The 26,803-nt window shown below is 45.9% G+C and overlaps 1 protein-coding gene across 1 annotated transcript in view; it reads right to left on the reverse strand.

Annotated features, from left to right (window-relative positions):
* Window positions 1-26,202, reverse strand: part of EIF4E (eukaryotic translation initiation factor 4E) — a 416,202-nt gene extending 390,000 nt beyond the window's left edge. The window contains exon 1 of the mRNA XM_069630448.1: window positions 26,051-26,202. Coding sequence (XP_069486549.1) covers window positions 26,051-26,116 — 66 coding nt within the window. The 5' untranslated portion in view covers window positions 26,117-26,202. The remainder of the gene's footprint in view (window positions 1-26,050) is intronic.
* Between the last annotated feature and the right edge of the window lie 601 nt (window positions 26,203-26,803).

The raw sequence follows: 26,803 nt of genomic DNA on the forward strand, positions 1-26,803 counted from the left end.
CACAGGAGCACCAATGGATGCCTTGGCACTAGGTAACTGGGCCCAGCGAGCTGTGTGCCTCCTTGGGAACGCCAACTGGGCACTCTCTTCGTCTTTGGAGAGGAGGAGAGGTGTTCTCTTGAAGATAGACAGAAAATGTAGTGATATGGCATCTTACGAGGCCGGAGAAGGAGCCAAAAGGGCTGTTATTCGGAGAAGGATTCGCAAAGGAGACGGCGCAGTTTGTGGGCACGTACTCTGCATTGGAGAAAGCCTAGAGCACAATAAGGAAAATGTTCCCTGGACGAGTTTTTGCCAGGCTACAGGGATCTTGGGTCCGGCCGCTACAACTTTCAGCGCAGACCCCAAGGGCCACGTGCACATTACTGGGAAGGGAATCAGCAAGACACCACCTTCCCTACCAGAACGAGATTCCCCCGAGGTCACAGAGGAAGAGGGACCCATCGGCAGCCCAGCACCTCAGGCAGTGAGTACAGAGTGCATGCGAGTAGGAGGGAGAACTCTCCAGTTTTTAAGCAGGTGGCAAGCCTTGTCGCGCGATGCATGGGTGCTCCAAGCAGTTAGAGTTCATAGGAGACCCCATTCAAAAGGACAGAACCCCATCCCATACGCATGGGACAGGGAGAAGAGGCGATCTTGCAAAGGAAGCTACAGAAGCTAGAAAACAAAAACATGATAGAACGCGTTTATCAGGGAGGACCAGGTTTCCTCAGCAACATGTTTCTAGTCCACAGAGGGAACAAAGCAAGACCAGTCAAACTTGAAGAGTTTGAACGAGTGGCTTCACTTCAATCACTTCAAAATGGAAGGCATTCATCTGCTACGAGACCTCCTGCGTACAGGAGATTGGCTAGCACGATTGGATCTCAAAGATGCGTATTTTACAGTTCCGATAGCAACATCATTTCGGAGATACCTACGCTTCCGGTGGAACAGGGAGATATGGCGATTCCCATGCCTTCCGTTCGGCCTAGATTTGACGCCTTGGGCTTTCACCAAACTGATGAAGCCTGTGGCGGCAGCGATAAGGGAAAGAGGCCCACTGATTATTATTTATCTAGACGACATCCTCGGGCTGGGGCCAGACAGAGAATCACTCACCATGAGCATACAGTGGGTTTTTACTCTCCTGTCTTCTCTCGGTTTTCTAGTAAACCGAGACAAATCCCAACTGGCACCAGTTCAGCGCCTAGAATTTCTAGGTTTCACAATAGATACAATCAAAGCGTCCCTCGAGCTCCGGGGGCACAAAGTGAGATCAATAAAAAAGGAGCTCAGAGCAGTGATAGCGAAGAGGAGTATTTCGCTTCGGAGTCTCGCCAGAGTAGTGGGTCTACTAGCAGCCTCCATTCAAGCGATATTTCTGGGCCTGCTGCACTATCGAGCACTTCACGGCTCAAGATCAGACATCTACAGGGGTTTAAAGTTATAACCAGCTAGTGACCCTAGATCACAAGGCCCTCACAGAGCTATACTGGTGGCTACAAAATATGGAAGCTTGGAACGACCGAGCAATTTTTGGAGACACTCGGTCCTGGTCATAGAGTCAGATGCAAGCAGATAAGGTTGGGGGGCCAGGTGCGAGCACATGCAGACAGAAGGGAAATGGTCAGAAAAGGAGTTGCGTCTCCACATAAACTGTCTCTAACTATTGGCAGGTTCATTCGCAGTGCGCGCTTTCACGAAAGACAGAATAAAATGTTGCGTGCTGCTAAAGTTGGACAATATCTCAACGTACGATATATAAACAAGTTAGGTGAGACAAAGTCCAGATTGCTAGCAGAATTGGCGAAAGATTTCTGGCACTATTGCCTCCAGAGTCAGATTGCAGTGACAGCAGAGTACTTTCCGGAGACGCTGAACAAGGTGGCAGACTGGAACTTATGTTATCTTGTAGACTCCAGCGATTGGAAACTGCATCAAGTGTTCGAGAGATTGCAGGGACTGCGAGGCCCCCTAGCCATAGACCCATTTGCGTCCAGGCTCAACGCCCAGACGCAGAACTACTTCAGTTGGAGGAAAGGCCCGGGTGCAGCTGGCACAGATACCTTTCTTCAAATGTTTTTTGGATGGCGATACAGGTGAGTGCACATGTGCCTGGGCCTCGATTTTTGTTGATTCCACATTCATGTGTGCCCCCCAGCCAGCGTTCCGAGCTCCATCTCCCCTTCCCTTCCTTTCCCTCCCTCCCCTCATCCTGATTGGATCAATAGATGGCCTTAACTGGCCTTCCCAGAGCAGCCCCAAGGCAAAGGGCCGCTCCAACAAAAGCGGCTCCAGATCGTATCTGCAGGTATCCGCAGGAGAAGCAAGAAGCCAGTAGCCTGACGCCAACCAACACCAACCAAAAAGTAAGTGTGGCAAGGGTTGGGACTGAAGCAATTACTTCACGCCAGACAACCCTTCAAGCCCTACTGTTGGAATTCCTGCATTTAGACTGTATTCCCGACAGCATTGAGCATGCCTAAATTGTTCCACTGTATTGATTCTCACATCTAGATAGTCTGCACAAATATCATTGAGTGTATCCCAATATCTTCACTGCGCAAAGTTGCATCTAGAAAGTGCCCAACAGCGTCACTGTACTATAGTTCAACCTAGAAAGTGTACCTAATTGCGTCAATGTGGCAAAGTTTGAACTTAGAAAGTGTGCCCAATAGCATCACTGTGGTATAGTTGAATTTAGAAAGTGCCTAATAGCGCACTTTGGTATAGTTAAATTCAGAAAGGGTGCCTAATAATTAGCGTCACTGTGGTATAGTCGAATGCAGACAGTGTGCCTAATAGCGTCACTGTGGTATAGTTGAATCTAGAAAGTGTGCCTAATATCACTGTGCTAAAGTTTAGTGGATGGAGTGGATATATGTCTGCGTCTCCTATTCTGCTATGTATATGCTGTGTATCTGTATCACACGTTCACCCTATCCATCCCTTCGCTTTATATACGGATGCCGCCAAGTACACACCCTGTCCTGCTCTCGTGCTTGGTCGCAGGCGCTTTACTGATAACCACCATGTCACACCACTACGCTTACCCTCTCCTATACACCATCATTCAACTAGAACACTGCTATGCTAGGACACATCGACCAAGCTGTTCTCATACCAACATGACCCCATGAACACCCAATCATCCTACTAAAACACAGCTAGCTGAGCACATTCAGGCTATCTTAGGCGTTTCCTCAGGCCGAACGCAGCCAGAACTCAGTCTGGGTGTCCGCCCTCCAGACTGAACACATACAACTGATTTCCTCAGCACCACACCTACTGCTAAGAAGCAGCCATCATGCAACAACCACACCAGCTGCACACATATCCTGTGCACCCAAGCACCATACAACACACTCTCTACTGACTTAAACTGCGGTTCCCAAGGGCGTTCAACCTACCAGTGCTTTGAAGTCATACCAATGATACATAAGGTGCTATATAAATAAAGTAACATAACCGTGGACTGGAGAAGTTCATTATGCCTTCCAACCGTTCATCATGATCACGAGAGCAATGGCGAAAGTTCGCAGGGAGCAAGCGGGAATTGTGATGGTACTGCCCTTCTAGAAGTCCCAGGCCTGGTTTCCAGTAGCAATGAAACTTTATTCGGATTTTTCGAGGATAGTTCTGCAGAGGCCAGACCTCCTGCTCGGACCAGCCCACCAGACTCACCCGTTGATGGCAGCAGGCACGCTGCAGTTGATAGTCTGCAGAGTTTCAGGAGAAGATGGGAGTTGCCAGGAATTTCACAACTCGCTGCAGACGGCAGAGATTCCTGGGTGCCTTCCACCATTAGGAGCTGTAGTGCTGCATGGAACGGTTGGGCTCAATGGTGTTCAGAGCATGGTTTGGATGATTCTGTTTCAGCCCCTGTAGTACAGGTCCTTAACTTCCTAGCATCTAAGGTTCACGAAGGTTGCGCCTTTAGAATAGTGGGAGTTTATAGGTCCGCAATTTCAGCATGACACGACAAATCAGAAGGGGTTTCGATAGGTGAAAACCCTGCAGTCCTCCAACTGCTGAGGGGGATGAAGCTTAGGAGACTGCCAGAACCCAAATATGCAGTGTTTTGGGATGTCAGAGAAGTCCTTCGTCTTTTCCTTAGATGGCCAGGGAACGTAGAGCTCTCCCGTTCTCAGTTATCAGGCAAACTGGCGATTTTATTATGTCTTACAGCATGCCGAAGAGTGTCCGACATCAAGGCACTGGTAATTGATAGGAAGATCTTCTACCCAGAGGGAGTAGCCTTTACTAAACGTACGAAGACAGATTCACGAGTTATTTCATATCCTTACGGGACATAAGAAATTGTGCGTAGCTCAATGCATTAAGAATTAAGAAGAAGCAACAGCGCCGTTTAGGCCACGAGGGGTGACCCAGTTGCTTATAGCGCATAGACAGCCCCATCATGCAGTAGCAGCAGCGACAATCGCTAGATGGGTGAGAGAGATCATGCAATGGGCAGGGATAGACCGGTCCGTTTTTGGCACGCATTCTGCTAGGGGCGCGATAACTTCTACAGTCTTTACTGCAGGAGTATCTCTTCAAGATATAATCAGATTGGTCCTCTGAGTCGACCTAAACAAAGTGTTCACAGTAAATGAAAGTTTAACATCCACATGCTCGCCAGCAAGGTCGAGTTATCACGCAAATGGTACTAGCCCTACATAAAAACTACTCGCCAATGCTAGCAGGCTAGTAGATTTTGAAAGTCCTGAATGGGAGTGACATTTGTTACTGTTCACCATTTTATTCTTGTAACTAGCAAGGTTGTTGAGAGTTTCGAGCCCGTAGCCAATGACATTCCATGCAACCCTTTAAACCTTGCTCTCTAGGGGGGGCCTCTGAGAATTGGGCATATTTTAACACTGCAAGATGAATCACACCTAAACATTCCTGGCAGAACAGAATGCACACACTGTCGTTTTGTTTGTGGTGGGGGCACAACTCAGGTGATCCTGGGTGTCTGGCTTAGCGGTAAGAGCCAAACACGAGCGGAGACTGCAAGAGAACACCCATGTCAAGATCTGCCTCTAGTCCTGCTTGATCACCTGCCTTCAGTTTTATCGGGGAAAAGGTAGAAACCCAAGGCTTGCAAGGCCAGTAGATGTTAAAGATATGAAGGCCCCTTAAATTACATATATCCCTTGACCTGTCCAGAACCCAGAATTTGATACTGAAGATCAACATGAGAGGTTACATTGCAAGATGTGGTGTGCAGTTTATAAATGGTTACTAACGCTGTATGTAGAGCTGATGGAGGCAGACTCAGAATGCCTTGCAAAACAGTACATATTGGATAAGAGGCAGAGTTGAGTGGGTCAATGCACCAACTCTATAAAATCAGTGTGCAATCTGCAGGTCATAGTTTCGAATCTTGGCTGAGATTTTTGTAACCTTTCATCCTTCATGAAGCTGAGTATTAAGGAACAGCAATATATTTGTATTTTGTTTATTTGTATAGCGCGCCGGGCCAAAAGGCATCTGGGCGTATAGTGTTACTGTTATCACTTTATACAACTACTTATGACAAATGACAAAAACATTTCAGTTTTCCATATTTTTCCTAATATGCCCAAAAGGAATTGGTCTTATATTTTAACACCCTAATACATTATTTTACCGCCAGCTTTAAAAAAAAGAGGGAGTAAAATACACCCACTTGCAAATCTTATCTGGAGCAGTGGGTGCGGAGGTGCCACATTACGTCCAACAAGGTATACAAAACCCAAGCTTGTCGGAACTCCTCATATCGAGCAAAATTCAGATAGGCCTGGGCATAGGAATAGCTACGTTTTAAACGTGTGCTGGACAGCTCTATGAAAGCACTCCGAGGAAAGCACCAACTATCGGTCTGGAAACGGTGCATCAGAAATTAACAATAAGACAGACCTAGACAAGATCCTGCACGTGTCTGTGTGTAAGTAGTAAGCAAACAGGCAGCTCAGAACCGAACCACTCTTCTACAAGGGAGAGTGAAAGTGTCACCTTAGCAGAGGAGAAACTTCAACACCAAGAAACAGGACGCAAGCGGTCCAAGAGAGAAGCAGCATCCTTGAAAATGTCAAACCTTTCTAGCACAGCATCAAGTACATCCAGAGACCATTCAGCCCAGAGAAAGACAAGCAAGGCACAGAATCTGTTGCATCCCATACCGAGGATGGCAGATAAGGGCACGTACAGCAACGACATCTTTAACCCTTTAAATGCCAGCGACGAGCCGGCTCGTCGGTAAAAACCGCTCCAGGTTGCCACCGACAAGCCGGCTCGTCGGTGGCACTTAAGGGGTTAATGAGGGGGGGAAATGCTGGCGGGTTTGGGCGGTGAATACCGCAATTTAAAAAAAAAAAACATTGGCACTGGGGGGAACCTCAATGGCACTTAAGAGGTTAAAGATCAGAGCCACAAGAAAAGGGTCAATAGAAGCCAAAGAACAGGACGAAACCAACGAAGACTCTTGGATCCATCTGTGGCCACTGAAAAGTTATAGTCACTGTAGGTAGCTTAGTAAAGAGAAAAGAACTAATAATGCTGACAAGGACGCCCCTTGCATGTTGCCTTCCCGTCACTGCATTAGACGGCAAACGCATCCGAACCAGACCAACCACTGCATCTTCATGTTCATGAAGAAACGCGCCAGGGAATTGAACAATGCGATAGGTCAATTCTGGAGCATGTGCCTGGATGAACTATTGTATCTCTGTGGTTCCCCTTAAGGAAAATATTTACTCTTCTGCTGTAATCGTTCAATGTAACAGGCTTACCTTGATCTAACTAAGCTAAACGAGCACATCGAAAAAAGCAAGTTTTATGGTTTGAACGGAAAAACAATTACAAATATTTAAACAGAAAGACCCCTTTAGTGGTAGGGTGGAAAATGTCCAGTTGCAAGCGCTAGACAGCCATAAAAATAAAAAAATCTGCTACTCCAATTCCATACATAATACATACATACATATAGCACACTATTTCTTACTAGTCACCTGGCAATTATCAGTAGCTAATGGCTAGTGCAAATTCTGAGCCCTGCTTTAGGGGAATATGTAAATTGCCTTCCCGCATCTTGGAAAGAAAGATTTCCAAGTAAACTGTACATGTTTTTATGCTATTCGTTTAAAATGCACTTCCTATTACGGTTGTTAGAAGCTAGAAAGGGCCTAGTGAGAGCTCTTCGGACTTGCTTATTTTGTAAAAATGTATAACACCATTTAAACTTCGAATCACTTATGTGCAACCTGCAAACGTTTAAGCGATTTAAAATAGTTACACTTCACTCATTTGGACAGAACAGTACGCTTATACACATTTTGGTGGAGACAAATGACAGGCAGACAAGTTTTATTAATTTAATCTGAAGATTTTGAACCGTTTGTTTTCTGTTTTATATTTGTGAAAAGTTTGTGTTAAACGAAACCACGTAAAAATAGGAAAATACGTACTCTTGTGCTAATGATCAACAACATTGCATAACGGCGGGGTGCAAATTGTGTTCCCGCCACTAGACATTGGATAGTGATATTTGTCCCTTGGAGAGCAAGAAATGGTGTGCTGTGTCAAAGTATGGAATTGATGGGGTGAGCAACTTTTTATGGCTGGCTAGTTATTGCAACTTATTTTTGCACCATGATAATGGAACATAACTAAGTGATCTAATGGAGGATAGGACACTTCACAGAATTATTTTAGGATGAACAAAGCTTGGAGCGAAAACAGCATATTTAACAAATCAGGGCTCAATTCGGCAGGCTTCACCTTAAAAAGGACTAGATGCTGCACCCTGGCCACACGTTCCCATATCCACTAAACAATATTTTGCAACATTGAACTGTAATCGAGCTCCATAATACAGGCAAAGATAAAACCGATGATGTAGAGAAAAGTTAGCCTATAGCTATTTTACTTATTTGTATTTTTTTTTTAGTCAGTGCATCCAGAACAGTATCAGAAAATCAGACATCCTTAGGGACAACTGTTGGTGGTTTCAGCATTGGCATAATCCAAGCAGGAAAGAAATGACGCACAGAAGAGATCTGTGGAGCAGGGTGAGAAAATCTTTCCAATATAGTTAACTGAAGGTTAGACCAGGACTCAAAATGTGCAGTCTATTAGCCATCAGCTAATGGTCGGTATGGACTGTTGGCGAGTTAAAACACAAAACAAAAAAAAAGTGCTGTGCTGTCTGCATGTGGAGAACAGAGGGGGGGGGGGGGGGTGATGATGATGCCAAAGGGCTTGGAGGCTAGGGTCGAAGAGTTATATACATAACGAGAGAAAAGGGCAGTCCATTTATGTTGGAAAAAGGGGCAGCATATAATTAAGCTAAAACCCTCATGGGCAGGGGCATTGCCAGGCAACGCCCAAGAGCACAGTTACAGGCCCAAGCGAAGCCAATGTTGGCAGACAATTCTGCCTTAATCACAGAAAAAGAATCCTGTAAATAGGACAGGGAAATAGAAAACTGTTCCTAAATATTTAACTCTACGTATGGTTAGTCAATGTGTCAAACACAGTTCAAGATTCTTTGCTCATTCTTTATTCATTGAATTTCATGGAGCTGTAGTTTGTGGAGTAAGATTGTACATTCCCAAATTGTAATTTACCTCCTCAATAGTAGCTTTATGGGTTTTCACAAATGTCTGAGGTCATTCCATACTCCTCACAAACCCGCGCCAGATCTTGCATGAGGGAATCAGGGGCAGCCTCATGTACAATTGTAATTATTCCAGCTAATATTGGTTTCCCAGGATATTAACCCTAGCGTGTGACGAATCATGGCAATCTGTAGTCCTTTTATGAGTTTAAGAACCGGTTTCCACAACTTTCCTTCTAACAGAAATACATTGTGCCAGCCAATTTCCTTACTACCATATTATAAATTGCTGTTTTCCTACTGTGGAAAACTAGGTACCGCAACTCAGACTACCTCCAGGCAGGAGCCATTTAGTCCCCAGACGAAACTCTTGCATTTCTTTTTTGATAAAATATTTTGTTACATTCATCCTTAAATTGTTAGAGAGATATGGTTCCATGTTTGTTAATGACCTTTGCAGACCAATCAGCGTTTTGTCTAATAGGATAATGGCAGTATATGACAAACAACAAATTGTGGTAGCTCCCAAATTTGTGTGGGGAAGAGAGGTGTTGGACAGGGAAGAGGTTATGTGAATCGGATAGATACAAGTTAAAGAGTTGGTGCTAAAATACAACTTCCTGGTAACTGCTTCCCTTTGGCATTCAGAATATATCAGGACGTTAATAGTCATGCCCATTATTCTGAAGCCAAGCAGGGACTCAAAGACTGTGCCATTGTTGCCCAAGCTATTAATTCGTCCAATACAAACGTAGCGAGGACATTTATCTCGACGTCGAGCAAAGCAAAACAATGATAGCTATTCAGGTTCTCCTTCAGACCCTTTTTATACATCGAAGACTGTGCCACTGGGGCCCAAGCTATCAATTCGTCCGATACAAACGTAGCCAGGAAATGTATCTCGACGTCGAGCAAAGCAAAAGAACGATAGCTAGCCAGGTTCTCCTTCAGACCCTTTTTATATAAATCTTGCTAAAAGATATTCCCATATTATTTTGCTCCCCACTGTCCGAACATCTAAATTCTTTAATAAATATGTTGTGCGGGGGTGGGGTTTGGGGTGAACATAAAAAGGTTTGTAAAGTGGCACACTCACAACCCATCGGCAACAGATAAGCGAAAGACTGAATTTTTATTTGTAATTTCTTTATTGGCTGCTTGCTTTACAAAAGAAAACTATTTTGCTGACCAAGACCCTTAACACATCTTAGCAATTGAGGCGTTTGTACCACGTTAGCCAGATTTGTACTGACTTTTAATCGGAGACATTTCTTCCATTAGAATGATACATTTCCTGCAATGTTAGTTTTCAAAGGCTTGCTTTTTTAAAATCTTGTTTGTGCTATCAGTTTGTCATATTGTGAAGTTGCCGTCTTTTCCATGTGGCAAGCATTCTGTCTAGTAACCACGTCATAAGTACTGCTTAATCTTACAAAATTGTGTCAGATAAATAGAGATGGAGACAACTGGACACACTTGTGTACTCTGTTTTATTACACCAACTCTGAACAGACTTTTATTATTCTCAGACAATTTTAATTTCCTCACGGTAGATAGGAGTCCATATCAATGATGTGAAGGTGCGGATCAATCTCATTCTGACATATGTTTGGAGCTATGTCAAGTGCAATCCAGTGTGGTCACTCAGGTTTGTGGTTGTTGTATCAAAACGTTCACACAATTCCAATAGCATTTCTGAAACAAAAATGCAATGTATAGTAGAGGTTTAAAATTCTCTTTGCCATGTGGGTTTATCAAAATTGTAATTTTACATGCAATCGTATAATGAATGGAAAGCCCACTAAGCAAGTTCACCTGAGCCACATCTATAGAATTTGAGTGTTCTTTCCCCTACTAGGTTCTGCAAAACTTGCAACCATTTTATCAAGTCATGCATATTGAAGATTGACAGTTAAAGTCACTGACCAACATCACGTTGAAAGGATTGCCACCTGAGCACCATTGACACCATTATGCACTCCTCATCCAGAATACAAAAAGGATTCCAATTATTGATAATCAAGAGCTGTACGATAGCCTTCAAACTAAATTTCACGGCCATTCAATTTTTAACTGTTACGTTCGTCCCGCTGGCATTGTACTCAGTGTAATTGTGTGTTTGCGATGTAGTACTTCTCTTTAAAATGCTACAAGTCTGACTGTTATAGGGTGGGGATCACATTGCTGTTAAATCACTGATGTTTTCCTCAGTAAGGCCTGCCCCAAACATTCGTACAATGTCCATTTGGTGCCACTCGATTGGTGGAGCCTTCTGGTGGATTGTCCTTCAATTTAGGGACCTTTTTGCTTTTTCTTCTCGCCCTTTTTTCACAGGGGTGTCTTGGTCAACTAATTATGTTTGTACAGTTCTGAAGAATTTACGGAATCCATGAGTCATTTTTTGGATGTTTACCTGTTGGTTAATACCACGCTCAGAACTTGATGTTGGTTCCACGTTGAGTCAATATCAAAGAGTTGTAGGATTAACATGAAAATAATTCCCAAAAGATTCAAATAAAACCACTGGTGCATCTTCAGTCTGGCCAGGTTCTCTCGCTCTGCAGTATGTGTAGAAACATCTGTTGTACTGAAGAATTTAGCTACTTTGCTTTCATGCCCCCTCAAACTGTGATTAAGCAGTTCCATTTGATTGGAAAAACGACTCAATTATGTACTTTTTATTGTTAACTCATGCAGGACTGTAATAGGATATGTATGGCAAATAATGGGGAGAGTTCCCAATATTCGGAGTAGAGATTCCAAAGATGTTCAGTGAACCTTCTCTGTTCCTACCCCTGGGCTAGAGTCATTCTCAACCAAGTAGATTGTGCCGTTGAATAGATCAGGTAAAGCACTCAAGAAATAAGACGATGTGTGTTTCGATAATATGAATTACATCATCCACGGAGCAGGCCAGATCTTCCTGGTCCAAAAGCTTTTAAAGCAATTTCTCCTTGTTCGGTGGAGTGACAATTATTTTTCTCGAATTAATCTGTTCTTCTCCACCCTATGGTTTTGAATCTATGGGGACTCTTGATCCTTTTCAGAGCACGCCTTCTGTCGCATGGAGATTTTTAGTCTCTGGTTCATGACAAGGAGCCACCATCCCGAGGTCACCCACAGTCCAAGCTCCTATATTGCTCAGTTTGCAGGGTTTGGGCTTCCTGGGAGCCCGATTTGTTATGAACTCTACACAGGCCTTCTGAGGTATCTAGGGCACCTTAACAAGTGTGTCAGATCTTCGGTCAAACAAATATCCTCCTTGGGGTATTAGGAAGCACCCTGCCTTCTTTCCCCAGAGATTATAACCACCTTCTTTCAGCCTCAATGGAGCACAGTGGCAATAATTTCCTGCTTGCAGCACTCGGGACAACGAGTCAATATGTAACATTTAAGGAGTTACTGCTCTTCTGTTAAGACCTGCCAACAACTGCACTTAGCAGTGCCTGGTGCTTGGTCAGCATGTTAAAGTGTACGGGACTGATGGCACATGCCTCCGCCTTTTGTATAAAAGGCAGAACATGATATCCAGACTTGTCACCTACACAGAAGAAAAAAAACGGAGCACCTTGGTTCCAATGAACTCCTCCTGCACAAAACTGCCAAAGGAAGTGCGCTGCTACCAACCGCACTTAGCAGCACAGAAATTGCAAGGCTAACAGCATTCACCTTCTTGAAATGTTTACACCGGAGGTAGAGAATAGAAATAACTAGGGTCTCAACATGGAAACCTACATGGTACACGCTGCCAGCAATCTTGTATGAAGAGTCCAGTTGCACTGCCATCGTCCACTAAAATGTGGGCAAAAACCACACCAAGACATTACAAATATTTAACTGTTGACAAAAAGCACACAAGTGTGTACTCCACTATAACACCTACCACCAACAAACATTGAAAGTTGTCAAAAAAAATAGACAAAGTATAAATACCATGCAGACATTAGATAGCTACACTCCCGGCATCAACTGGTTTCAAGTATAGTTTGTTTGCCGCAGCTAAGGATCTATATCCACAGAGGAAACCTTTGGCCCTCCAAGGGGTAGGGTTAGGAAAACAGCATGCTGTTCCATTGAAAAGTAAATCACATCAGTCTCCACAGGTGGTAAGCAGCATCCTTGTTCTTTCAAAGAGTTTTCACTCTTTATAAGAACATTGGTGTATCACATAGCTAGTTCCACGCCCAGTGCTCCAGATAAGATTTTGAGGCGAGTATTTTACTCCCTATTTTTTAAAGGTTGGAGTAAAATTATTTTTAGGGTTTAAAAATGTAAGTCCAATTCCCAATGGGAGTATTATAAGTGAGTAAAAATATGTGTGAACTATAAAACGGCAATCTTTTTGTTCCAATTATTCTTTTACACCTACTTATTCATACACATAAAAGATACAGATTTACTTCAACCGATCAGTCAGTAATAACAGAGGTTTTTCCTGTGGCACCATCTACTAGTCCAAACATATCCATGGAGCTGTGTGGGTGAAAGAAGGTGCACATGATCTCACGTGTTTGTTCCCCATTTATTTTAGCGAGTATTATTACTCCTTTTTAATTTTTGGGGGGTATTTTGTGAGTAATAGTGACACCCCTAATCTGTAGGGCTACCTAAACCAGTATACATTGTGGGGTTCTGGGTCTTGTAAGCCACGTGTGTATTCTGTTATTCCCAGCATAACAGAGCTGCGATTCTTAACTGGGGATTAATTTACATTCCAAAGTACCCAATGTTCAAACAGGCAAGAAACGAAAGCAAAGCTAGTTAACAGTCCCCCCCCTCCCCCTTCTGTATCTGAAATTAAAGATGGAAAGGTTACTGAAAAGAGAAACAAATGGGTCACTGCAGCCGGTTGTGTCCACGAAAGACAATCGCAGGCGATGAGAAGACCTAGTCACACACAAATTGGACCAATAGCGAAATTGCGTGGACTTGCGCATGCACTTTAACACAAGTGGCAGTTCGCCAGCACAGGGATTAAAGAGAAGCCACATTAGTCTCTTTCTTTCTGGTGCCTTTTGCCTCTTAGAAAGAAGACACAATACGCCCCATTACCACGGTGTAGGGCGCAAGTGGTACTTGGATGTAAAATGCGCACTCTACAATAATAATGGACTCTGGGCGAGTACAAAATAATTGTGTACTTTTTGCAGGAAGCAGAAATTCAAGTTGAAAGCTATTAGCCAGTCACAAAGTCACACGCCACCTCAGTTCTATACACACACAACACCATTTCGTACAATAGCTAATGGCTAGTACAAATTGAACACCCTGATGTATGTATAGTTGTATAGAATTGAGGTGGCATGACTTTAGCCTCTAGTGGCTTGCAACTTTAAATGTTTACCCCTGCCAATATGCAATCTAGGGGTCCAAAGGAGTTACCCAGGAAAACTATATTCAGGCCTCAAAATTCACACCAGCCATTGGCGAGTTATAAATTCACTATTGGGCAAGTAGGACATGGTACACTAAGGGGGCAAGTGACTTTTTATGCTTGGCTAGTAGTCAGCAACTAAAATGTTTTCCTCCAACAACTCATACGTGTGGTAGTTATGAATTATCGTTTATTTGTATAGCACCTATACACAATGCGTTTCAAAGCGCTTCGGAGGGGCGAGAGGAAGGAGATGAGACAGACAACTATTACACTAGTTGCAAGGGGAATGACAATATGTAAGGGAAAGGGGGGGGCAGGAAGGAGGAACAGACAGGCGACTATCATACTAAGCCTGACAACATTTTTGAAAGTGCAAGGGGAATGACAATAGGTAAGGGAAAGGAAGGGGGGGTGGGACAGACAAGCGACTAACGTACTAGGCATGATGACATTTCTGATAGTGCAAAGGGAATGACAATAGGGGAGGGAGGAAGGAGAGGAACAGACAACGACTACCATACTAGGTCTGACGACAATTCAGATAGTGCAAGTGCATTGAATATGGGGAGGGGGAGAGGATACAAACAGGGGGAGGGAGGAAGAGAGGACAGAAACAGCAAGTGAGGTTAAAAGAAGTTCAAGATAAGCAGGATGGTCCACAACAGCACGGGTTCAACAAAGTTCTAAATAGGAAGCATGGTCACAACAACACATGGAAGCTGGGTGCATCAGAGATAGCCACCAACCAAAGGGGAAGAACATAGGGGAGGGATACTGAGGATTAAGGGAGGGGGTTTGAGAAGAGAGTTGCTTCATTAATCAGGGATAATCCTACGTCCCGTCCCCCTTTCCTCCATACTTATGGGACATCTCTGTCCTGTGGGACGGGACCGGAGCACTTTGTAAAAAGCATCCAAAAACTTTGCAAAAATGTGTTCCTCCTCTTTCTTGCGCGGGGCCAGGCACGCGGCCGTAACCCCGCCCACCTTGGCTCTGCCCCACGCATCGCCCATCAGTCCTTTTCTCCGCTCGTTCGGGACTGGACGCACTTGCATCCGCGGAAGATTTTCTTCCCTTTTTTCCTCTCTGGCTCTCGCTAGCGATCATGTACTAGTCTGTCTATGTCGTTCAAACTAGACTTTCCAGATTGTTTATCGTGTCACCGACGCTTCGCAAGGGCGGATCCCCATTCTCTTTGTATATAGTGTCTGGGTCCAGATCACCATTGGGACTCGTGTTTTTACTGTGATTCCCTTTCGGTCCGGGCACTTCAACGTCGGTTGGAGCAGTGGGAGGTTTTCAAGCGTTCATCGACGAAAAGAAGAGACGCCCGTAAGTTCTTTACTTTACAGAGCACCCCGGCCGGGAGATACCTTTCCGGGCTCCTCCCGGGCCGGGAGTGGCGTTGATCATTCTGTCACCGGGGCCCTGAGGTGCCCGTTGGGCCTAATAATTATACCAGAGTTTTTGAGCGTCTGCGGATACCGGAGTACACTCCGAGGCCCCTTTTGTGGGGGCTGCTTGTAGACCCAGTTCTACTGAGTTGTGTGGTACCAGAGCTTGCTCTGAGGCCCCGCTGTCGGCTTCCCTCAAAAATAAGACCGGGGTTCGCTCCGAGGCCTTGGTGGGGCTTGGTGTTACCGAACAGATGTTTGAGGCCTGCGCTAGTAAGGCCGTTACCGGACCTGGGTCCAAGGTCCCCCATGCAGAGGCTAAAGTTACCAACATTTCCGAGAGGCCTGGCAAGGCCTGATCGGTGAAGGTTGTTTCTCACCGTTCCCGCTCTTGCAGCAACGCCAGATCTGTTGAGGGGGGGCAAAGAAGGAAAGTTCTTCTTTTGCCAGCAGTGCGGAGGTCCTTCCTGGGAAGGCTAATTTGGCGGTTGGTATGTCGCAGAAACATTCCAGGCCACATAGCATAAGGAACCTCGGCTGAGCCGGTACTAAGGCTAAAGTTAAGACCCCTGATCCATCGACAGGGACCCCTGCCTCACGCGCTGCAGTTCCCCTCAGGTGATGACAAAATGGCAGCCGTTCCCGCCACGACGGCCATTTTGGGCACTACTCCTACAACTACGCCATCGGCCTCAGGTGTAGGTTCTGTGGATGAACATAGAGTTCCTTGCACGCATCCCTTTCGGCCAGTTTATGACTGGAATGCGCGGATGCCCCTTCCGCACAATGTTTCATTGCCTGTGGGGTCGGCGCCTTTGATTTTTGTGGACACATCGGGAGATGGGCCGGCGTGGCAACCTCCCCCGTTACGTCCCTGGAATTATCCTCATGAGATGCCACCTCCGGTACCAAAACAGTCGGCGGAGGACACCTTTTTCGACAAATTTCAAACGCTCATGTGTACCGACCCCATGAGGGAATATTTCAAAGGGCTTTTTAGGGAGATACGTCCACCTGCGTCTCTGGCTCCACCTGCTCCTCCGGTGGTTCCGCTGGCGCCTCCCTTGCCTACGGTGCCTTCCCCAACTCTTCCGCCTTTGCCTCCTTTGTCCCCTGTGGACAAGGCAGCGCCTGACACGGCTCAGAAGGATGCTGACATGTCGGATGACACGAAGGGTGATCAGGACAACAAGGACCTGCCCCGCTCTATTAGAGCTTTTCATGAGTGGGTACTGGACATGTGCTTTTTGGATGTTCCGGTGCCCGAGGCACCCGCTCTGCGTTCACCCTGTCTCCTTTGGAGCGCACTGGCCTGTTCTTGCAGAAGGACGTTCTGGCCGAGGTCTGCAGGGTTTGGGAAAAGCCACCTGTCAAAAAAACAAAAAAATAAATAAAATTGCAGCGCGATACAGGCTGCATTCTTCGGAAGAGGTGGCCCTGTCTTGTCCACACCCCTCCTCCACAGTGGTGGCTGCGGCCACTTTACAATCCAGGCCTGCAGCATCCTCTTCTACAACGGCTACTCAGGTTCTGGGAAAGGAAGATTTTCGCCAACTCGGCCTTGCAGCTCCGGCAGGCCAATGCCGAACTGGTGTTAGAGGGGGCTAATATGCGGATGTGTAAAGGTCAGTCGGAGTTTGAGGAGTTCATCCCGGTCGAGAAGCTGGAAGACTTTAAAGCGGGATTATCCAATGCCAGGGTCTTGGCCCAGGATCTCCTGGAGGCTGCAGCTCATCACGTAAACACCTAGGCCCGGGGCCTTATGCTGGGGGTTGATACCGCACGACAGGCGGGGATGCATGCCACCAAATTTTCAAAGGAAGTACAGGACAAGGTGTTGGACCTTCCGTTTGGTGGTAAGGAGCTCTTTCATTCTACAACAGATTTAGAGCTGACCAAGACGAAGGTTAGCACTCAAACAACTAAGTCCTTGTCGGTCCGTGTTAAAACTCCCTTTAAAACCCAGAGGTTGTTGTCGCAAAGTCAGCCTTCCTCTGGTTTTAGGGACTTCCTAGACCGGAAATCTCACAGAGTGGATACCCCTTCAGGGAATAACCGCCAGAGGCAACAACTGAATTGTTTTTTCTCCCGCTCCTCAGCCTCTTCCTCAGGTTCAGGTGGCAACACCACTGAAAAAAAAACCTACAAAATGAGGGTACTCCGCGCTCGCACGAGACCCCGGTGGGAGGACGCATTGTGTATCATTGGAAGGCGTGGCAGACCATCACCGAAGAAAGGTGGGTCATGTCAGTCGCTCGGTGGGCTTCCACTTAGCCCTACCCCACCCATCAACCCTCCTTTTCAGCTGTCGGGATCGCCCTCCCTGAAAGCAGAGGTTCAGAAGCTTCTGGACCTTAGAGCTGTAGAACCCGTTCCCCTCGGGGGAGCGCTTCTACTCCCGGCTGTTGTTTACGGTGCCCAAACCCAACCAGGCTGGCCTGCGCACCATCCTAGACCTTTCCCAGTTCAATCTTTTCCTACCCCAAGAGAAATTCAAGATGATCACGCCCAGCCAGATACGGTCTTCCTTGCAGATGGACGATTGGCTCAGCGTGGTGGATCTTCAGAATGCGTACATGCATATTCTGATTTGGAGCCCACACAGGAGATATCTCTGTTTCTATTTGGGAGAGGAGCACTTCCAGTTTCGAGTGCTTCCTTTTGGCCTCAGCTCTGCGCCGCGTGTCTTCACGAAGATGATGTCGGTGATTGCTGCCTAGCTTAGTCTGCAGGGTATCTATGTGTATCCGTATTTGGACGACTGGCTCTTACACAGTCCTTGCCCGTTGAAAGCCACGTGCAATCTTCAGTCCCTCCTTCAGCTCCTGTTCCATCTTGGGCTGTCGGTGAACTGGCAGAAATCTTCCATGACGGTCTCTCCGGACTTGATTTTCCTGGCTTTTCGCTGGAACACGATCGACTGCAGTGTACCTGACCGGGGAAAGAATGGCGGATCTGTTGGCCACGTGTCAGATGTTTGCGCAGTCGGAGAGCATGTCAGCCTGGTGGTTCCAGAGGCTTCTGGGCCTCATGGCCTCGTGCGTGTTGGCTCTCTCTCTTGCTCGTCTCAAGATGAGGCGGACAAAGATGGCTCTTCGGAGTTCTTGGCGTCAGGCTGTGGACCCGGACTCCAAGTTTATGATGATTCCGGCTTCCATGAGAGTGGACCTGGAGTGGTGGTCATCTCTCAGCAACCTGTCAGTGGGTGCGGGGTTCCAGGACCCACCCCCTAGGGTGACGATCACGACGGACTCCTCACTTCTGGGGTGGGGTGTGACGTTGGATCTTCTTCAGGTCTCGGATCTCTGATCGCCTCAGGACAAGCTCCTCCACATAAACCATCTAGAGTTTCTGGCGATCTTTCTAGCGTTCAGGACATTCAGAACGATCATTGCCACAAAGTGGTCCGCATACGCACGGACAATGTGGTGTCGGTGTATTACATCAACAAACAAGGGGGAACCAAGTCTCCCCCTCTCGTGGACCTGTCCATCCAGATTTGGGAGTGGGCTGTACTTCATGGTGTTTGGCTGCTTGTAGTGCACATCCCGGGCCAGCTGAATGTCACAGCGGATGCCCTCAGCCAGCGGACAGTGGTCAGCTACGAGTGGGAGTTGAAGGCGGAGGTTCTCTCATGGATTTTCCTGCGTTGGGGCACACCGAAGTGGACCTCTTCGCTACGGCGGTAAACAAGAAGCTTACTCAGTATGCCTCCAGAGGGGGGCTGGGAGCCTCCTCTCTGGGGGATGCTCTCGAGATTCCATGGCACAACATGAGAGCTTACGCCTTCCCGCCTCTGCCTCTAGTTCACCGAGCAATTTGCAAGTTGAAGAACTCGGTTAACTGTTCCCTTCTACTCATAGCCCTGTGGTGGCCGGCCAGGTTTTGGTTATCAGAACTTCAGCACCTTTCAATGTATCCGCCGATCAGGTTACCAGTTACACCCCATCTTCATCAGGGGGAACAGCAGCTGTGGCACCCCTCCCCACAACACTCAGCTTGGCGGCATGGTGCCAGAGTTCAAGTCTTTAGAACATCTTAACTTGTCTGCAGATAACATGCGTATTATCCAGGCAGCCAGGAAACCCTCGACTAGGTCCCAGTACAGAAGCAAATGGCTCAGGTCCTGTCATTGGCGTTTAAGCAAGCGGTTGGAGCCAAGGGGGGCTACAATTGACACAGTGCTGTCCTTTGTATCGATAGAGTCGGGTGTCCACGTTCTGTCATGCAGAACTTACCTTTCAGCGGTGTCCGCTTACCTTTCTACGGACCAATGTTCTTACTCTGTGTAACCCAGTGGTTAGAAGGCATTTTGCAGGCTTGACATGCATCCAATTCGTAGTCCGCACCAGTCGTGGGATCTGAATGTAGTCTTGACGGCGTTGTGCCATAAGCCTTTCGAACCGATGGCCACGGTGAACCTCAAGTACCTATCCTGGAAAGTATCCCTTTTGGTCGCCGTTACATCAGCAAGGCGGGTGAGTGAGCTCCAGGCTTTGTCGGTGGAGCACCCCTTTTTGGTCTTTCACAAGGATAAGGTAGTCTACAGACAAATCCTGCTTTCCTGCCGAAGGTGGTATCTGAGTTCCATCTCAGTCAGACGATCTCCCTGCCAGTCTTTTTTCCGAAACCTACCTCACAGGCAGAAAGGGTTCTGCATTGTCTCGATGTCAGAAGGGCTCTTAAGTTCTATCTGGATAGAACATCCAAACTTAGGAGTTCTTCTCAGCTGTTTGTGACCTTTGGTAACCCTCAGGGTAAGCAGGCATCTAAGGCAACTATTTCTCGGTGGATCGCCGTCTGCATTACGGAGTCTTTCACCGTCCAAGGGCTGGAGCCTCCTAAGGGTATTCATGCGCACCTAGTGCGGGGCAAGGCAGCTGCGGTTGCATTTCAGAAATATGTCCCCTGGGAGTCCATCACTAGGGCAGCTACTTGGGCCTCCCCATCTGCTTTTTGTAAGCATTGTCTTGACATGAGCTCAAGAGCTGATGCTCAGTTTGGCCAGGCTGTGCTGAAGAAGCTTTTTCAGTAAGGGGGTTCCTGTAAAGAGTGCTTGGGAATCTCCCATAAGTATGGAAGAAAGGGGACGGGACGTAGGAGTATAACTAGGTTACTCACCGTAGTGACTACCTTACTCCTAGTCCATAGTCCCCTTTCTTCCATATGCCCGCCCGCCCTGCCCTCTAATAAGCTTCCTCTGTTATCGCTAATAGGTCTTAGACCTGGCGATAAAAAAGGACTGATGGGCGATGCAGAGCCAATGTGGGCGGGGTTACGGCCGCGTGCCGGGCCCCACGCAAGAAAGAGGAAGGACACATCTTTGCAAAATTTTTGGATGCTTTTTACAAAGTGCTCCGGACAGGGGCCTTACCCATGGGCCTTCGAGGCAGGCTGCCATTCACCTGCCGGCTCGCCCGATTGGTCCAATCGCAGGCAGATTGGATGGCTCAGAGAGGCCGGCTCACGCAAACAAAAGGGATCGGCCACGCTGGAAGGCCAGATCACATTAGCCAAAGGATGGTAAAGTGCACAAAAAGCTGCTCAGGCAGGCGTGCGCCGAGGATCAAAACACGTCAGCAATGCAACTGATGAAATTAAAAATCACTGTGAAAAAGAAATTAAAATCGGTTCATGCGCTCACTGCGCAGCATGAATTAGCCCAACAATGCCCAGAGGGCTTACCTTCCTTCAATGAAGCAGGAGAAGGACTCCCAGGGCCTCCAGGCCATGGGATGCAGGCGAGACACTCCGGGGTCACGGCAAGGATCGATCACAAAACCAAATCACAAAATGACAAGCATCTTTGTTTACCTTAAATGTCATCTCAAGACAATGGGCCTCATTACGAGGTTGGAGGTAAGAGGATGCCGGTAACCCCTTACCTCCATATTCCGAAGTTCCTTAACGGGTCCCACTAAGGGCGCTCGGTTTTTCCAGCCGCCCTTAGTGGGAGCCGCTAAGGGACCATGGAGCTAATAACAGGCCCGCTATCTGTGGGCCCGTTATTAGCTCCTTCCCCATTCCGCCCTATGGGGGCTCGAATGGGAATGGTTTTCAGAATGGGGACTTACCGGGTCCTCCAATGTTGGAATGACCCGGTAAGTCCCTATTCCGACAACCCGGACCCAGAATGCGGTAAGGGGGTAGCCATGGTGCTATTAGCACAATGGCTACTTCCAACCTCGTAATGAGGCCCAATGTCTGTTTCATAGAGACTGAGGGTCTCTGTAAATCAACCTGTCCAACAACGCAAAAAACTCATGGGCTTTAGGCAAGTTTTGGAGTTATCTTAAAAGCATTTTCTTACTACGGTTGTTGGCAGGGATACCCCATCAACTAACTTCTATTTAAAAACTTTTCCCAGGATTATTTAACTGTAAAAAAATGTTTACAAAAATTAAAATAATAATGTACTTGCAGGACATTCGGGTGACAGAAAGGCCCAACCACTGATGGTATTCTCAATTAACCTACTTATAACTAGTGAAACTCAAGGAGACCCAAACAAAAACATTGAGAACAGAGGGTATTCTGATCATTGGTACAAGCACACAATAAATGTTGTGTGATGCATTGAAGGCCGCAAGGCAGAGCAATATCAAAAGATGAACAAATCCTCAAAAGATCACATTATTTGCAATATAGTTTACCCAAAAGATAGTAAAGCCCATAATGCCCAGGATAAAACAGTGCAGTCTGGTAAATACTCCCCTTGAAGGTCGTTTATTCGTCAAACTTAGGCAGTTTGGTCAGTACTGCCTAGAAGGTTAGATCTTGGTCTTGAGCAGGGGTTTACAATCAATGGCTCTCCAGATACGTTGCACTACAGCTCCCATCACTCCTAGACAGCAGTCAATGGTCGGATCATTACGATCTTAGTCCAAGGCAATGCAAGAGCCCTGAATTGCAGACCCTGGGTCTAGGCTGCTCCTGTTCCATAGGTACTATTAATGTAGACTGGTTATCTACAGGCAAGACTGGTCCTAGTAATAGTCTACAGAAAGAGTGGATTCCTACACTATGCAAAATAAGGGGAAACCTTAAAATGTCACATTTTTCAGAAATGCTTAAAAAAAATAAACAGGAAAATAGGAAAGTTGGAAATCGAAAGAAAGGCTTACTTCCATAAGAAATCCCCCCGCACCCGTCACCCCCGAGGCAGTTAGAATGACAAATGACCGCACACCAGCGGAATCACCAATTTATACAAGTTTCTTTTAGAAAAGGCTTTTGCTTTCCAAGTCGATTCTTAGACATTTATTATGCTAAAGGAGGTAGATCTTTTAGGATTTCCACAAAGTGCACTTCGTCCAGGCATTTTGTATCTAAATTTAGCACGAACCGGATCCATGCATCCCAGGACTTCTTGCAGACAGACTGAACTATAGCCTGTGCCATCTCCGTTGCAAACTATGTCTGAAAATGACATTGTATTGCATCATTTGTATAGTGCCTTTCACCATTGGCATGGTCCCAATGCGCTGTAGGTCGAACACCCTTGGGGGATCGTAGTCCAAGTATGGGAAAATCAAGAGGTGCTAGTATGTGTGCATGCACACAGCGGTCAGTAGGAAGATATGTAGGGAGGCCAGGTCCCAGCTCACCACCCATGTCGACGGGTGGCAAGAGGTTGTCTAGAGTGTAATGTGAAAGGATGATAGAAATGCGTACAACTATATATCGAAATGTCGTGAACAATAGCTGCATTCTTATGGCAGATGTGATGTGCAGTGTTTTAGAGGTGTAGGATGGCAGATGCATGCGGGTCAGTGGTAGTGCCATAAGCATGGAGTGCAGCCGATATAGAAATCGGCGCCGAGACTTAATGACTGCCTCAATGCTCTAGCTACTTTCAGAGATCACCAAGAATCTTAGCCATGTTTGCATTCCTCTCCTTTATAATGATGTTCTAGCTGGATTGTAAACATGAAGTGATTAAGAACTGGCTAAACTACGTTGTTCTACTCGGTATGATACAAAATCGTGATGCAAGATGTAGGGCCAAACCTGTATGAACTCTCCAAGTGCAATAGGAATAACCCTCACACCAGAAAGTTTCTACAATAATTAATACAGAATAGTATACAGGGTTCAAAATGTCGAGTTGCAAGCTTCTAGACAAACATAAAAAGTAACTTACCACCTAATTCTCGACTTGTACAGAGCACATCATTCCCCAATGGACAAAGAATAATTTGCCAATGGCTACGAGTTTACATTTTGTGGCCAGTAGAATGCCAACACAAAGATTATTCTTTTTTGACCCCAGGAACAAACACAGAGCACCTTTGGTTTTGGTGGCACCTGTATGGCATCACATGGAAAGATTATTAAACAATATTTTCATCTGAACACTTAATCTGAACATATTAACTGAAACATGTCAAGTGCTACGGTTTCAGAATACTACAAGCAATGCTCTTAATTTTCAAAAATGTTTCAATAAGGTCTTACAGGAGGCTAGAAAGATTCAGCTGGGTTGATAACTAGTACAGGAACTTAAGTAGAAAAATGCATGCACTGTGGCAGACTTAGCTAGGGGAAGGTTTGGGGTCATCAGAACATCTATAGATGAACAATTTCCATGGCGTCACTACAGTGCACGCTGTAGAGTACTGATGTCAAGTACATAACATCTTCAATATCTGCTTTTTATAGACAGATTCACATTTCTACAGTCCTACTTGAAAGACTTTCAAACCTAGAAAATTGGTTTAAAAACGTGTACTATGAAGTTAATTGTTTCTCAAATTTATGGTACAGATATTCAAGTACAGCATTTGGTTCCTCATTTTTTCGGGTGCACCGCTCAACTGAAGCAGTGTAATGCAGATTGTCCAAACGCAAGCGCGAGTGGTAGACTTTCCCAACAAAAGGCACCTGGAGTTCAAAAGTTCAATTACTGAAAAGCTACTTCATGCTATAAGGATTCAAAATAAGAGCAAACATTATTCATAATACACAAAACAGAACACTTCGACCACTGCAGAACCAATTTACTGCAAGGTGGCATGTCTTGTCACAAAAGTACGCACACAAAAAAAAATAATCTCATGCAGATGTTGCTCTCCCATTATAAACAGTGCGATGAGCCACTGCCATCCAGCTACTATTTTACTATTTAACCCAGTCCCTCAAACGGCCAGAACGCCGTGCGAGGTACATTTGCCAGCGCGTGTTAGGTTAGTGGGCAGAGACTGATAATAGTAATGCCACTGGTGTATCCAAATTCTACTTTAAACGCCTTTAACAAAAACAACCTTCTAGATGAATGCCACTGTATTTTTCCTCAAACGTTTGCCTCCAACCACAAGAAACTTAAAATTACCCTAGAAAAGATTAATTTCAGAAACATCACTGGCTTAGTTCAACTCCAGAAAGCACGTTAAGCAGAAGGACAGTGATAAGAGACCTGCCCTGCACGAGAGTTTTAAATAGCCTTTCCCAGCAGCAATGAACGAGACTCCGAACACTGCCCGGAAAGGTCAGAATATTACACTCGCTGGCCCAGGGTTAGTTTCTCCTTGCAGTGTTTGAATGAAATACCGGTTGTAGCAGTAGACTCGGTGAGGTAAAGCAGTACGAAGTACTTGTGCTAAAAATAATAACCCAGCCACTGGTAAAGTAGCAAATATAGCCCTTCTTATCAGCCAAACTCCAAACTGACCAGTTTCCTTCGAAAACATTTACCCAGCCTAATATATTGCAAAACACATTGGGAAAGTAATAACGAACAGGCAATTGTAAGCTATTGCGAAAGAAATCGACCCCGTCCAAAAGATCTATCTCGGGATTTCGACCATAGAATAAGAAACCTAAATATTGAAAAGTTTAAAGCGGTGTAACTTCGCGGTAGTGTAATCGTACGACAAGGAATAATGGGATTTATCAACAAGGCACGCGACATTCTCCAAAAGGGGCAACGTTTGAAACAAATGTACTACTTCACAGCAAGTGTGCAATCGTGTCCTATGGTAGGGTCTCATAATCATGTACTTTCGCTTTAACAGAGCTAGGAGAGGAAAAAAAAAATGTTCCAGGTCTTGGTTTTACACGTGATAACAGCGGTACCACGTTCATACGCCTTACCATGCTAAACTATATGGGATCACTAAACACATCATCCAGACCTATGGTAAGGGCTGAGTCTGAAGGTCGCCTGAACTCAGGGCCGCACATGGCTTTCAGAAAAGCACATCATGTGCTGGGCCTTCAGGAACCGGCACATATGTTACGAACCACCCACTCTCCCCAATATATTTAGAAAACAGGCAGCCAGCGATTCTTGAGTATGAGTCACATTCCCACAGATAAGTCCCGATTACGTTCCCAGAATGCAACGGGTCCGGGACTTATGACCGACTCCGTGACAGCACGCGGAGCTGGAAATGGAATGCGAGTGTTTGAGGGGCGACAGGAGACCTATTTCTGAGATAATTTAAGTGAGCTTGTTATCACTGAGATATTGCGACTATCTTGTAATTGTGTTTTATACCCTTTCATAGGAACCCATTTCACCCCGCCTCCGCAACTACTCCTATGTGCACCGGGAACCCTCAAGTAGGCTCCGCCCACCTCCCTTCCGAAGACAGCCGGGCTACCCCGTAACAATGCCATGGGGCAAGGGTGACCAACCAACGCTTGCCCTCTTTCAACATTGCGAGTACCACCCCTACACTAACGAAGACTCACCGGTTCCACAGCCGCCATCTTACATCGATCTGCTCGCGCAAACTGCGGGCAGGGGTAGTACAGCATTCAAACCCGGTTGGTTTGAAGCCACCCACGTGACACGCGAGGCGGTTGCAGCCACAGCATGAGGCGCATGCGTAACACGGGATTTGCTGGGTAATGTAGTTTCTTTTTTTATCGTCTGGTGTTTCGTTTCCTGTGTTCCACTTACACGCAATTTCACCCCGCCCTTTCCCGGGGCTGACTCGGCGTGCAATTAGAGCCCCGACTTTGAGCGTAGTGACGTCTCGCGGATGCATTAGCAGGAGATTTTCTTTTAATGTTGAAATAAAAGTAGGACTACATTTCATTCAAGCTAAAATGGATTAGCAGTTTTTTATGATCAAACTTTTCTCAAAATACATTTTCGAATGTGCCTAAGTGTTGACGCTTCATTTACCGAAATCCTGCCCCTTCCTCCATCCACAATCCCTTACTTCCCAACATGCTTTGACCAAAATGATGGTTTATTTCAAGTTTTCAAAAATACCAATTATTGGAGCGTTATGATTAAGAAATGTATTTAAAGAAGCCCATCTACGTTGAAATTTGAGTATTTATTGCGTTTCGCACTGCAAGACTCAATTCTGTCAGTAGAATAAAGTAAATTAAACCGTTCTTGAATATGGAAGCCATGGGCGTTTTTCCAATACTTAGTAATGATTTGTTAGGGTAGAGTAATAAATACGTATTTTCTTTTTTTTTTTTATTTGG

The sequence above is a fragment of the Ambystoma mexicanum genome, chromosome 6q (assembly GCF_040938575.1).
Source record: "Ambystoma mexicanum isolate Mex_15411 chromosome 6q, UKY_AmexF1_1, whole genome shotgun sequence".
Taxonomy (NCBI): Eukaryota; Metazoa; Chordata; class Amphibia; order Caudata; family Ambystomatidae; genus Ambystoma; species Ambystoma mexicanum.